General features: G+C 34.4%; 1 protein-coding gene across 1 annotated transcript in view; it reads right to left on the reverse strand.

Moving 5' to 3' along the window:
• LOC125227643 (leucine-rich repeat and calponin homology domain-containing protein) overlaps window positions 1-14,816 on the reverse strand; it is an 89,630-nt gene that overhangs the window by 14,859 nt on the left and 59,955 nt on the right. Inside the window, 2 exon segments of the mRNA XM_048132010.1 lie at window positions 212-348; window positions 943-1,175. Coding sequence (XP_047987967.1) covers window positions 212-348; window positions 943-1,175 — 370 coding nt within the window.

The following is a 14,816-nucleotide window of genomic DNA, read 5'->3' on the forward strand; positions in this document are numbered from 1 at the left end:
AAGATATTTTCTGTTTGAACCAAAAAGAAGAGTTGTTGCATTTCGATAGGTTTTCAAGTCTATTTGTAGTTTTTTCTTTCGGCATCAATATATAGAATTTGAGTCTGTTACAATATACAAACAGTAAAAAACTAGTTTCATGCTGGACAAACGTGATAGAGTTTGAATATAACGCTTATTCTCGTTCTTATTGTTCAGTAATAAAACATACCGTTGTGGGAGGGGATACAAGAGGGTTATTGTCCAGGTTCAGCGTGATGAGGGTGCTCATGTTGCGCAGCTCCAGAGGCAGGGAAGAGATACAGTTGCAGCTGATGTCCAAATGCTCCAGCCGAAGGTATGTCACCTCTGAAATGTTGAGAGCACTTCTTGAATTTTACACTATTTGGCTTAATGAATCTTTAAGACCTCTAAAGGCTCTAGTCATGAAAATTCATCAGATATAAGTCTGCGTTCTTTGAGAAAATTATTTTACGTGTCAACATTTTCCGCCATTCACTTTGCTTCTCTGTTTTCTCTTTTTTCAAAATTAACTAAAAGAGATACATATTATCGGACTCTTGAATTTTGGAATAGATACTACAAATCATTAATGCACCCATGCATGCGGGTGGCTCAAGTCATCTCTCTTCGTTCGATTGGTAACGTTGTTGGTAGGTTTTCTAGCATTATTGATAGGGTAGAGTAGAGCTAACTGGAACTAGACAATGGGATCGCAAAGAAGAACTCACGTACAGGTAACTATCCTAGTTGGTTATTGCTAAGATCCAACGTCCGAAGACTAGCACAGTCGCCCAGCGTCATCGGCCCTTGCGTAAGCCTGTTGTTTGCCGCTACCGACTCCGCTAGAGTCGTCATCTTCCCGATTTCCTATGGCAGTCTTTAGAAGGTTGTCTGCTATTTAAACATAGAGAGTAGCATTGTAAAAATCTGAGAACTCACGTAAAGGTAACAATCCTAGTTGATTATTGCTAAGATCCAACGCCCGCAGACCAGCACAGTCGCCCAGCGTCATCGGCACTTGCGTAAGCCTATTGTTTGACGCCACCAGCTCCGCTAGAGTCGTCATCTTCCCGATTTCCTTTGGCAACGTTGTTAGGAGGTTGTCTGGTACTAGTAGAACTTGTAGCGGCATTTGACATATTTCTCGAGGCAACTCGGTGAGCTGATTTGAACTGTGGACAAAGATATTGCATTGATTTAGTTTGGTATATGAAATGCAATTAATACGAGTGCTTTTCATTTTGTTCTCTTCCTGGCCGACATGGATTTTAGATGCAGTATGTAAATCTAACCCTACATGGTGAACTACAACAAATCTCTGAATAGTCATAATCAATAAGGGAAAAGGGATACATTGGGGCGAATAAGCGATACAGTAAAAGCTCCACGGACTAATTTGCGGCCCAAATCCATTAATTCATATTTCGGCCCATTGTCTGTTATGTTTCTGTGACGTCATTGTTCCCTATACCAAATGAAAACGGACAATAAAGGTTACTGACTCTGTCTCGATAAATCTGTTTAATGTCTGTCGAAGTCGTGACTTCGGGTCGCCCTCAGCAGAATGACAATTAGGACTAGTTGCATAAAACAATATGATTCATAAATTTGTTGTCTGGCACAGTTTAGATATTTCCCCATTAACATACCGGTCGTGGTATCAATCACTTTTGATGCAAATCATGAAAGGCTTGCTGGCTTTTAACATAATGATCGCCCGCAGCACGAAGCCGTAACGATGAAGGTACTAATATCACTTAGTGTCGCTTTTGTATTGCAGAAAGGTTACGTAAAAGTAACCTAAAGCGCATTAGTAAATAAAGGAGTTAGCTGATGTTAATCAGGTTTTGAAATTTGTACCAAGTTTTGAATACGAGTACGGCGGAGGTGTACCATGCTACCATGCAAAGTCACTATACTTCCGCACAAAAATTACAGTTAAAGGTCATTGCGTAAATGATGTATAAAATATTCCCTTCAAGTCGAAAAGTTTGAACAAATCGCGGTCATTCTTCCGAATACGATGATTAAGGCCACGTCAAGGACAATGAAAAAATATCATTAGGATTAAATTATCACTAAGATCCCAACAGAGAAGACTTCTCGATCTTTCACTTTAACCCTTGCCTGGTATTGATTCAGTAAACGTACTACTATAATGCTGAGGAAGGTCGCCGTGTGCGGTAGCTCTAACCAGCCGTCTCCTAATAATAAAGAAAGGTCAATTTGACAAATAAACTATCGATACTCAGTAAAATGAAACACGCTTCCATAACACAAACGCCAGATCATCAATAAACAAAACAATGTGGGTTATCCCGGCAGCGAACGTCCGGAAACATAAACAATTCAGTGCATACACTATTTTTACGCTCACCACTTAGAGAGTAATTGCATTGATTTGAGTCGAACATTTCGATGCTACGTCTTGTAAAGTAGCCAGTTTTGGATTCAGTGCCAAGAGCTAAAGTGGTGAGCTTCCTGACTTTTATGATGTTGCACGGCATAAAATGTCTCTAACATTTTTATAGCATTGCATGTTTCTATCCGAAATAGAAGAGAGCTTGATACGGCTTCTAAATTGGACGGTGTTATGGAATAGCGAACTAAGCGCCAAAATCCGAAAAAAAAGTTATGAATGCAGTTCGGATATAAATGTGATAATCTATAGTATTGACTATTTCTTTGTTGAAAAATCATGCTTACAGCCTTATTTTAAGGGGTAGAATCAAGCGACACGTTAAAATTTATATGGCCCTGTGTACTAAGTCATTACGTAAAAACGAATTGAACGCCAAATTTACTTTTACAAATTATAATAAGCGTATATTCTAAATCGCAAAATCGAGTTAAACGCCATAAAAATGTTATTAATTCGTTTTGGTTTAAAGTTTTGATGATTTATAAACGCAATATCGATTTAACCGCCCTAATAGTGTCGTTTAATTCGTTGTTACATATTTGAAATTGCAGGATATTTCGCTTAATGAGAACTAAGTATCAAGAGGTTTTGTTATATCATAATATCTTATGTGTGTAATCCTGGCTAGTACTAATGAATTATTATTAGTTACAATGCCAATTTTGCCATATATGCTGATTTTTTTGACATTTATTAAAAAAAATTATTGGAGAACCTCTAACAATTTTCATTAAAGAATCAAGCGACAAAATATGTCTCATAGTACGCTACGACGAAATAAATTAACCTCATCCCAGTATTAGTTCAATAAAGAATCAAGCGGAAAAACGTTAATAACTTCGAAACTTGAATAGGTATGGTGTTATTTTTTTTATCTATTTAAATTATGAACACTTTTATAGGTTCAATGTCAAAATTAACTTTTTTACGTTATAAATGAACTTACAACAACTGATTCAAATTTCAAATCTTTCTAGCTCATTTTCTCGATTTCAACTAACTGTCGCTTGATCGCTTATTCCATAACACTGTCCAATTGAAAGTGTAAACAATGTTTAGGTGTTAACTGTTGGACTTTTTGGAAACACAACCATATGTTTTATATTAATGGGATTATTGCCGTCATATTTTAGTGTTTACGAAATATAATCAGAAGAAAGTTTTAAAAAACAGTCTTTGAAAGTTTGAATACATATATCGTTTTCTGTCTGCACCAAGCCCACTGTAACTGAATACCTGAGAGAGAAAATAGAAATACAACAGAAGGATGCAGCCGTATCGTTTTTTAGCCAATTGCCAGTCTAGACGCCTAGACAGGCTCCTTCGAAACTGGATTGGATTGAGCCCAGGCCGAGAATTAATAGATTTAGGTTGAATGCACGGTGCCGCGAAAAACTTGGCACTGCCTTGTATGGGCTCGAAAAAATTGCACAAACATAAAGAGGATACAGATAATCAAGTTTCAGAGCTGAGGATTGTTGTTTATTTCTCGATACTTGTCATTTGACATTGTTGTAAATACTTGAGTCGATGAATAATGTGTAATGTATTGGGGTACAATAAGGGAAAAGGGATACATTGGGGCGAATAAGCGATACAGTAAAAGCTCCACGGACTAATTTGCGGCCCAAATCCATTAATTCATATTTCGGCCCATTGTCTGTTATGTTTCTGTGACGTCATTGTTCCCTATACCAAATGAAAACGGACAATAAAGGTTACTGACTCTGTCTCGATAAATCTGTTTAATGTCTGTCGAAGTCGTGACTTCGGGTCGCCCTCAGCAGAATGACAATTAGGACTAGTTGCATAAAACAATATGATTCATAAATTTGTTGTCTGGCACAGTTTAGATATTTCCCCATTAACATACCGGTCGTGGTATCAATCACTTTTGATGCAAATCATGAAAGGCTTGCTGGCTTTTAACATAATGATCGCCCGCAGCACGAAGCCGTAACGATGAAGGTACTAATATCACTTAGTGTCGCTTTTGTATTGGAGAAAGGTTACGTAAAAGTAACCTAAAGCGCATTAGTAAAGGAGTTAGCTGATGTTAATCAGGTTTTGAAATTTGTACCAAGCTTTGAATACGAGTACGGCGGAGGTGTACCATGCTACCATGCAAAGTCACTATACTTCCGCACAAAAATTACAGTTAAAGGTCATTGCGTAAATGATGTATAAAATATTCCCTTCAAGTCGAAAAGTTTGAACAAATCGCGGTCATTCTTCCGAATACGATGATTAAGGCCACGTCAAGGACAATAAAAATATCATTAGGATTAAATTATCACTAAGATCCCAACAGAGAAGACTTCTCGATCTTTCACTTTAACCCTTGCCTGGTATTGATTCAGTAAACGTACTACTATAATGCTGAGGAAGGTCGCCGTGTGCGGTAGCTCTAACCAGCCGTCTCCTAATAATAAAGAAAGGTCAATTTGACAAATAAACTATCGATACTCAGTAAAATGAAACACGCTTCCATAACACAAACGCCAGATCATCAATAAACAAAACAATGTGGGTTATCCCGGCAGCGAACGTCCGGAAACATAAACAATTCAGTGCATACACTATTTTTACGCTCACCACTTAGAGAGTAATTGCATTGATTTGAGTCGAACATTTCGATGCTACGTCTTGTAAAGTAGCCAGTTTTGGATTCAGTGCCAAGAGCTAAAGTGGTGAGCTTCCTGACTTTTATGATGTTGCACGGCATAAAATGTCTCTAACATTTTTATAGCATTGCATGTTTCTATCCGAAATAGAAGAGAGCTTGATACGGCTTCTAAATTGGACGGTGTTATGGAATAGCGAACTAAGCGCCAAAATCCGAAAAAAAAGTTATGAATGCAGTTCGGATATAAATGTGATAATCTATAGTATTGACTATTTCTTTGTTGAAAAATCATGCTTACAGCCTTATTTTAAGGGGTAGAATCAAGCGACACGTTAAAATTTATATGGCCCTGTGTACTAAGTCATTACGTAAAAACGAATTGAACGCCAAATTTACTTTTACAAATTATAATAAGCGTATATTCTAAATCGCAAAATCGAGTTAAACGCCATAAAAATGTTATTAATTCGTTTTGGTTTAAAGTTTTGATGATTTATAAACGCAATATCGATTTAACCGCCCTAATAGTGTCGTTTAATTCGTTGTTACATATTTGAAATTGCAGGATATTTCGCTTAATGAGAACTAAGTATCAAGAGGTTTTGTTATATCATAATATCTTATGTGTGTAATCCTGGCTAGTACTAATGAATTATTATTAGTTACAATGCCAATTTTGCCATATATGCTGATTTTTTTGACATTTATTAAAAAAAATTATTGGAGAACCTCTAACAATTTTCATTAAAGAATCAAGCGACAAAATATGTCTCATAGTACGCTACGACGAAATAAATTAACCTCATCCCAGTATTAGTTCAATAAAGAATCAAGCGGAAAAACGTTAATAACTTCGAAACTTGAATAGGTATGGTGTTATTTTTTTTATCTATTTAAATTATGAACACTTTTATAGGTTCAATGTCAAAATTAACTTTTTTACGTTATAAATGAACTTACAACAACTGATTCAAATTTCAAATCTTTCTAGCTCATTTTCTCGATTTCAACTAACTGTCGCTTGATCGCTTATTCCATAACACTGTCCAATTGAAAGTGTAAACAATGTTTAGGTGTTAACTGTTGGACTTTTTGGAAACACAACCATATGTTTTATATTAATGGGATTATTGCCGTCATATTTTAGTGTTTACGAAATATAATCAGAAGAAAGTTTTAAAAAACAGTCTTTGAAAGTTTGAATACATATATCGTTTTCTGTCTGCACCAAGCCCACTGTAACTGAATACCTGAGAGAGAAAATAGAAATACAACAGAAGGATGCAGCCGTATCGTTTTTTAGCCAATTGCCAGTCTAGACGCCTAGACAGGCTCCTTCGAAACTGGATTGGATTGAGCCCAGGCCGAGAATTAATAGATTTAGGTTGAATGCACGGTGCCGCGAAAAACTTGGCACTGCCTTGTATGGGCTCGAAAAAATTGCACAAACATAAAGAGGATACAGATAATCAAGTTTCAGAGCTGAGGATTGTTGTTTATTTCTCGATACTTGTCATTTGACATTGTTGTAAATACTTGAGTCGATGAATAATGTGTAATGTATTGGGGTCGTATAGTAACTAGTTAGCCCACCTTTCCGTCTGACACGAAACTGTCTGGCCATATAAGAAGCGAAAACAACACTGATCAATTACTGCTGATTGACACACAGTAAATCGCTATAAGCGATAGCTGTTGACACTTGATATCTTGGAATTCTTGGATGATATTGAGCGATTGAACCAAGATGTGGGAACCCATTCTCACTTCGGGAAGCAGGGATATAATTATGATATGACGCATTAGTCGCATTACCTAATTACATATGTATACTCGTATTATTTACATTCTACATATTATTATATATCCATAAGTTTCCTATGTTAGGTTACATTTCTTTTCAACTGTGAAAGTTTTAAGACCTCTTTGCGTTTCTGAACGGTGATTTAGCATTTTGGTTATATAATGAAACGTTTTTATTTTATGCTTGTTTGAGAGATCATATCAATTCAATTATGCGACAGAGTATGTTAAACGGGTATAATATGCAGCCTTTTGTCCAAAATAATAATCAACGTTTTTACTTCAAGAGAGGTAACTAACTTCCAAGGAACAAATTAGCTTTACTCAAATGTCATATGACCTATAGTGACTACTAATATGACGAAATAACTAACTTCCAAAGAACAAATTAGCTTTACCCAAATGTCATATGACCTGAAGTGACTAATATGATAAAATAATTGTAAACATTTATTTGTATTACAATTCGGGCAATTCTCCATTTAAGCGATCCTAATTAAATTTGTTTTTGGGATAAATTTAAATATGTAATTCAATTGGCAAATATGGGACATAATAAAACTGCGTTGGTTATAAATCAATGACACCAATTATATATTTACTCGTTAGAGACACATCAAAATATACTCAACAAGGGAGTAAAATCATAAACATGGTTACTATTAAGTTACGTATAATGAAATAGTAAAATATGCTTATTTTTAATTACAATTTCATTAGTCAGTTTCATCAATTTATTCAGGTAGTTTTCATTAATTAATTTTCATAGTTAAATACGGGTAATTATTATTAAATAATCAGACATAAACAGCGTTGTAGAGTTGTTTATAACGAAACACTAAAACATTAACTTTTTAATTACATCTTCATTAACCCATTTCATAAATTAATTCAGACAATTTTCATTGAATAAATTCAGGTATTTATTAAATAATCAGATTAAGGTACTTCAAATAATTTCATAAATTAATTCAGACAATTATTATTATTATTATGATATAATCAGATAAAGGTACTTATCTCTGTTCGTGGCGCTGGTAGAACTAAAAGTGACTGCTCGCCGACGAGCAGTCCCTTTTATAACCAGTCCAGGTAAACTTGCCAGACCGACCCGGTTTCTTTGTCTACCGACATTATTGCCATAAATTTAAATGTTTGAGAGAAACGTACCTTAAAATGTTACAATTATTAAACATTATAATGGCAAATCCAACACGGCCATACTGACAAGTACTTCGATCTCGAAGTACAAAAGTATTTACATAGTTATACATCTTAATCTTACTCTTATACTAAGTAGCCACAAGCCTTGTCATGTAAGCCCCATCACCTGCTGCCCGTGAAGCCAGGCAAACATCAGACTTGTGACCGACCAGCATTTTTTTGTAGCTGTGGGCCCTGGCATGAAAGCTCCGTCACCTGTTGCGACATGACGTCGAGCAATCATCAGACACACAACCGACCAACAGTATTTTTGTAGCTATGGGCCCTGGCATGAAAGCTCCGTCACCTGTTGCGACATGACGTCGAGCAATCATCAGACACACAACCGACCAACAGTATTTTTGTAGCTATGGGCCCTGGCATGAAAGCTCCGTCACCTGTTGCGACATGACGTCGAGCAATCATCAGACACACAACCGACCAACAGTATTTTTGTAGCTGTGGGCCTTGGCATGAAAGCTCCGTCACCTGTTGCGACATGACGTCGAGCAATCATCAGACACACAACCGACCAACAGTATTTTTGTAGCTGTGGGCCCTGGCATGAAAGCTCCGTCACCTGTTGCGACATGACGTCGAGCAATCATCAGACACACAACCGACCAACAGTATTTTTGTAGCTGTGGGCCCTGGCATGAAAGCTCCGTCACCTGTTGCGACATGACGTCGAGCAATCATCAGACACACAACCGACCAACAGTATTTTTGTAGCTGTGGGCCCTGGCATGAAAGCTCCGTCACCTGTTGCGACATGACGTCGAGCAATCATCAGACACACAACCGACCAACAGTATTTTTGTACTCTAAGACCAAATTAAATTATTTCATAGGAAATATTTCTTTGTATATGACATTTATTTCAGTTTATAGTATTTTTGTAGCTATGTGCCCTGGCATGAAAGCTCCGTCACCTGCTGCACCATGACGTCAAGCAATCATCAGACACATAACCGACCAGCAGTATATATACAATTGACAACATTTCATATTTTTGAGTACTACTTTTTATTGTTTGGTTTGAAAGAACTCAATACTAAAAGATACACGTATTTTTTTATTTTTCCAAAAACTGCTATTTTAATGAGAAAGTTTAATTACTACTTCGAGTAGAAAGAGCTTAAGAAGACACAGCTTTATGACTTCACATGTGTTGATTCATATACTTAAGAAAACGACAAAATAATTTCCAAAAAAAAAAGTTTTAACATTCAGCTTAAACAGTCCGGTATGTCTGACTGTCAAGTGTCACTGTCAAACTCAAGTGACTTCCTAACTGGAAGTTTCTTTTGTTATAGTGACAGCTCTAAATCAGCTATTGAGGTCACATCCCCATTAAACTATTTTTTAAGATTTTTTTGTTATCATAAAAATACGGGAAAAAAATTATATTAATATTATATCTCGAAATGGTTTTCGACTTAGGGACACTGAAAATTTTGAAACGTTGTCAATTATACATAGTATATAATATATATTACACATTTTATTACATATGTATATATCCAACACGGCTAATCCGGACTTAAAGCAATCGGCAAAAAAGCTACCTTTTTTTTCAGTTATTTATTGTAACCTTAAATTAATGTAACAGTATAGCAAGTACACAATAAATATAGCCAGTTTTTTTTTTTGCGGAATGCTTTAAGATAATCAGCACTTAATATGGCCATTTACCATTTTGTATACTATTTTACATTTTCTTTACAGATATAGCATCATCGATAGGTATATCTTTCATCAAGTTTTATCACAAAATGTTTTTATCTTTGTACTGTACTGTAAAAAGATACAATATCCTAGGACTTCAATTAATCGAGCTATATATTTATTTCTGATTACTTCACGATCAATCAACAAGTGTGAATATTATTATATCTTCCAAACAGCTCGGCCAGTCTGACCTAACGACATAATATTTTATGAAGGGCATGTCATGTAAGATGCAAATGCCGTACAAACTGAAAACTTATCTTCCCTTATTCGTAGCTTATTACATGGTAAATAACGCTTTATCAGCAATAGTTTTCAGTAAATAGTATACCTAATATATTTATTAAACATTACAGTATCACATATTAACCATGTAATGAGCTATCTTGAGAAGTAAAGCATAAACGTGACGAATAATCAGGAAAAGAAGCATATAGAATCGCCCACTTATTTATACAGTTATATTTTGAAAATGGTCCCTTTTCCCAAAGAATCTTATTTATTTGAATCTATTCACACTATTTTCCGTAGGTACTCTACTCAGCATGAAAGATGAATAAGTACCTACCTAGTGACCCTTTTTTTTTGCAGAATCTTGTTCTGTGAGATTTGTATTATTGTTCATAATTTAATTTATTAATCTTATTTTTTTTGCTTTCCTTTTTTTAATAATGACTTTCTTGTTGGGAGACCAAATTAATAATTGGTTCGTATAAACGAACCCGCTGATATGAAAACACTTTTTTTTTTGTTAAATTTGACAGTCGCCAGGATCCCTATCAGGAACCACTCGGCAAATCACTTATTAAATTAGAAAAAAGGTTTTTTTTAACCGTTTTCATACATTATAAATTTGTCAATCATGTGAGAGACCCGTAGAAACAATAAAGTCAGTCTCAAGTAAATGACGACACATGTAACAATAAATAATGATAAGGAATTACAAAGGCAGCCTTTATTACTACGCTTACTGAGCCACTAAATTCATTCCCTGAATAACTCGATAACAGTAAGAGAAAAAACAATATTTTCTTACAGAAATTAATTGTAATTTACCTAAAGAACCGTCCCCTAATATTAACGGAAATCAATAAAAATTCTTTGTAGATAATAATCTACCCAAACTCGAAAACCAGGCAAGCACAGAGTAAACTCTCTTTATAAAGCAAGTTGCGTAAGCCTTTATTTGCACTAGGTCCATTTATTTATCTACGTATATATTAATATGTATGTAAGTTCATTTATTGTATCTATATATGTTTATTTTATAATAGAATCAACTTGTATTTAATCATTAAAATCTCATACTGGCTTTTTTAATGGCGCCCACCAGACTATCTCTGTTTTGCCCAATGGTTGACTGATAGAAAATGACTTAAGGCGTTAAGTTCGCCATTTGTACTTGTTATTGTTAATTTGTGCAATAAAGTTCAAATAAATAAATAAAACTTTATTCGTTTTTGAGCCTAAGATATGCGATAACAGACACACAAACGTGAAAGTAGAATTAAAATCTCAGACACTTTCTTAATCGTTACTTCTCAACGAAAAGAGAAGACAAAATTGTAAACATACTCGCAATGATGATAAATAGATTTATCATTTATCAGATCAGTAGTTTGTCCGAAGTAACAGCTACTTGGAAAAAGTTTTAATGTTAATTGAATTCAAACCAATAGGGATGTGTGTGTAACATTACTGTTGGGTACTAAGGTAAATTTTATTGGTCCGCAATTGGTGAAATAATTTTGAAATACGTTAGTGCGGGATACAAACGTTTAAGCGTTTCTTAAAATAAGCACAGCATTTATAGTAGCAAGTTTTGAATCTATTTTTTTTTATTAATTAGGTAGGTAAAGAAAGTCTACCATATTTATTAAATAATTTGGTTTAAATTTAAATACCTCAAACTGTACCTACATGGTGGGCAGGAACAGGTTAAAATAAGCACAGCATTTTTAGCAGCAAGTTTTGTGTCTATTTTTTTTATGATGTACAACGTAAGTATGTAACTAAACTACTGTATTTAAATAAACCAATAACTTTCACTTTGAAGCCATGCCACTATCTGAAGAAAACACTAATATACTACTTTTAAATTTGACATTTTTGTAGGTAGGCAGGTTTAATTACTTACTAATTTGTTTGTTTTTGGTATAGTATAGTGAAATAAACAACGAAACCACCTAAAGTAAATCACATATCGATTGCCAATTTTTTTGTATCTCATTACAATGGCAAAATCATTATAAAATGTAAGCGAAAACAAATATTGGACAATTGAAAAGCGAGTATTAAAAAAAAATAAAAACGATTTTTGAAACGTACATATTTGCTTGAAAACATCGATCTTGAGTCAATTATTAGTATCAAATTTTTATTTATTAAGTGAAAACTGCCACTTTGCTAAATACATAAACAAAAAAAATATATTAGTGTTTTTAAAATTAGTGTTTCTCAAGAGAAATAGCTAAAAATATTTTTTGGAAAATAAAATAAACGTTGGTCAATAGAGAGATTTAGACCCTATATCCATACGAAAATCGAAATATTGTTTTGCAGTTATAGGATCACTCCGGATCAGTAGTGTCGTAATACAATCTTTACAACAAGAACTTGTTTACCGAATTATGTCATTAACAAAATATAATCTATTCCCAAAGGAAGAAACTAAACCAGTATTGTTCTAAACCTGTATTGTTCAGTTCTGACTTTTATACCCTTTCTTCAGGATTTAACTGTTTTTCTTTTAAACAACATGATCTAATAAGAGGTAATTTATTTATTCAAGATGTCATAATCATAACACTAGCTCTTTCAATAACTAGCTCGATTAACTGCAGTTCCGTAATAAGTAAACAAAATCAGTTTAAAACACAGTGGGTACAACAATATTTCTTCAAAGCAAGATTTTTTACATGATAATGCAGAGCCCTCAGGGCCTTACCGACTTTAATGATCATAACAACGCCAGTCCATTCAGGTTTTCAGAAGGTCCCGAAATCGGTGCACCATGCGTCGGCCGTGCAGCCCCATCATCGCTGTTAGTAGGACCAAATGTAGGAAGCACAATGTTGTGGTATCGGCAGCCCGAAGAAACTTCACTCCGAATGGTGGTATGAAAGTTGGTCAGCAGATTTCAATCCGTTATCTCTGAAATAATTCACAGTGTTAAAAGATGGCTAGGTAAAACGTATCTCCACTTCTGAATTTAGCATTTTGGTTATATAATGAAACGTTTTTATTTTATGCTTGTTTGAGAGATCATATCAATTCAATTATGCGACAGAGTATGTTAAACGGGTATAATATGCAGCCTTTTGTCCAAAATAATAATCAACGTTTTTACTTCAAGAGAGGTAACTAACTTCCAAGGAACAAATTAGCTTTACTCAAATGTCATATGACCTATAGTGACTACTAATATGACGAAATAACTAACTTCCAAAGAACAAATTAGCTTTACCCAAATGTCATATGACCTGAAGTGACTAATATGATAAAATAATTGTAAACATTTATTTGTATTACAATTCGGGCAATTCTCCATTTAAGCGATCCTAATTAAATTTGTTTTTGGGATAAATTTAAATATGTAATTCAATTGGCAAATATGGGACATAATAAAACTGCGTTGGTTATAAATCAATGACACCAATTATATATTTACTCGTTAGAGACACATCAAAATATACTCAACAAGGGAGTAAAATCATAAACATGGTTACTATTAAGTTACGTATAATGAAATAGTAAAATATGCTTATTTTTAATTACAATTTCATTAGTCAGTTTCATCAATTTATTCAGGTAGTTTTCATTAATTAATTTTCATAGTTAAATACGGGTAATTATTATTAAATAATCAGACATAAACAGCGTTGTAGAGTTGTTTATAACGAAACACTAAAACATTAACTTTTTAATTACATCTTCATTAACCCATTTCATAAATTAATTCAGACAATTTTCATTGAATAAATTCAGGTATTTATTAAATAATCAGATTAAGGTACTTCAAATAATTTCATAAATTAATTCAGACAATTATTATTATTATTATGATATAATCAGATAAAGGTACTTATCTCTGTTCGTGGCGCTGGTAGAACTAAAAGTGACTGCTCGCCGACGAGCAGTCCCTTTTATAACCAGTCCAGGTAAACTTGCCAGACCGACCCGGTTTCTTTGTCTACCGACATTATTGCCATAAATTTAAATGTTTGAGAGAAACGTACCTTAAAATGTTACAATTATTAAACATTATAATGGCAAATCCAACAGGTGCAACAAGAAAATTGAGGGCGGCGCTAGCTGATTTACATACTATCCGTCATTGTTATGACAAGGGTTAAGAAAAATGAGCGGAGCTGAGATAAATTTGAGAAGTAAGAGGTTTTTTGGGATAAATGTTAACTTTTCGTCGATTTATATTCATTTAGTCATATCGCTTGGATGGCGGGAAGCTCAATTGACTCCGTTTTAAGCGTGTTACTTGCAATCTTCTTCAGTATAACAATTTATTGGTGGAGAATGAAAAGTATGTCTAATCCATACTAATATTATAAATGGGAAAGTGTGTGTGTCTCTTTGTTTGTCCGTCTTTCACGGCAAAACGGAGCGACGAAATGACGTAATTTTTTAAGTGGAGATTGTTGAAAGGATGGAGAGTGACATAGGCTACTTTTTGTCTCTTTCTAACGCGAGCGAAGCCGCGGGCAAAAGCTAGTTGTCTATATTTGGCGATTCGGGTGTAAAGCGCATTTGAACTGACCTCCTAAATAACAGTCTTCAATTAGGAAGAGTGGCCTTTACTAACGGTAGGTTGAGTAAAAATATCACAAAAACAACCAGTCACATTTTTATGATAAACCATAATACTACTGTTGTCTGTCAGGTAGTTCTAAAAATATCTTCCGCAAATGACTAAACTATTAACCTACATTTTGCAACCACTAAGTTTAAAAGTTTTACATTAACTTGGTTACAGGTAGCCAGTTTTCGCTGAAAGATCAAAATGCAGCAATT

Source organism: Leguminivora glycinivorella, chromosome 6 (assembly GCF_023078275.1).
Source record: "Leguminivora glycinivorella isolate SPB_JAAS2020 chromosome 6, LegGlyc_1.1, whole genome shotgun sequence".
In the NCBI taxonomy this organism is placed as follows: domain Eukaryota; kingdom Metazoa; phylum Arthropoda; class Insecta; order Lepidoptera; family Tortricidae; genus Leguminivora; species Leguminivora glycinivorella.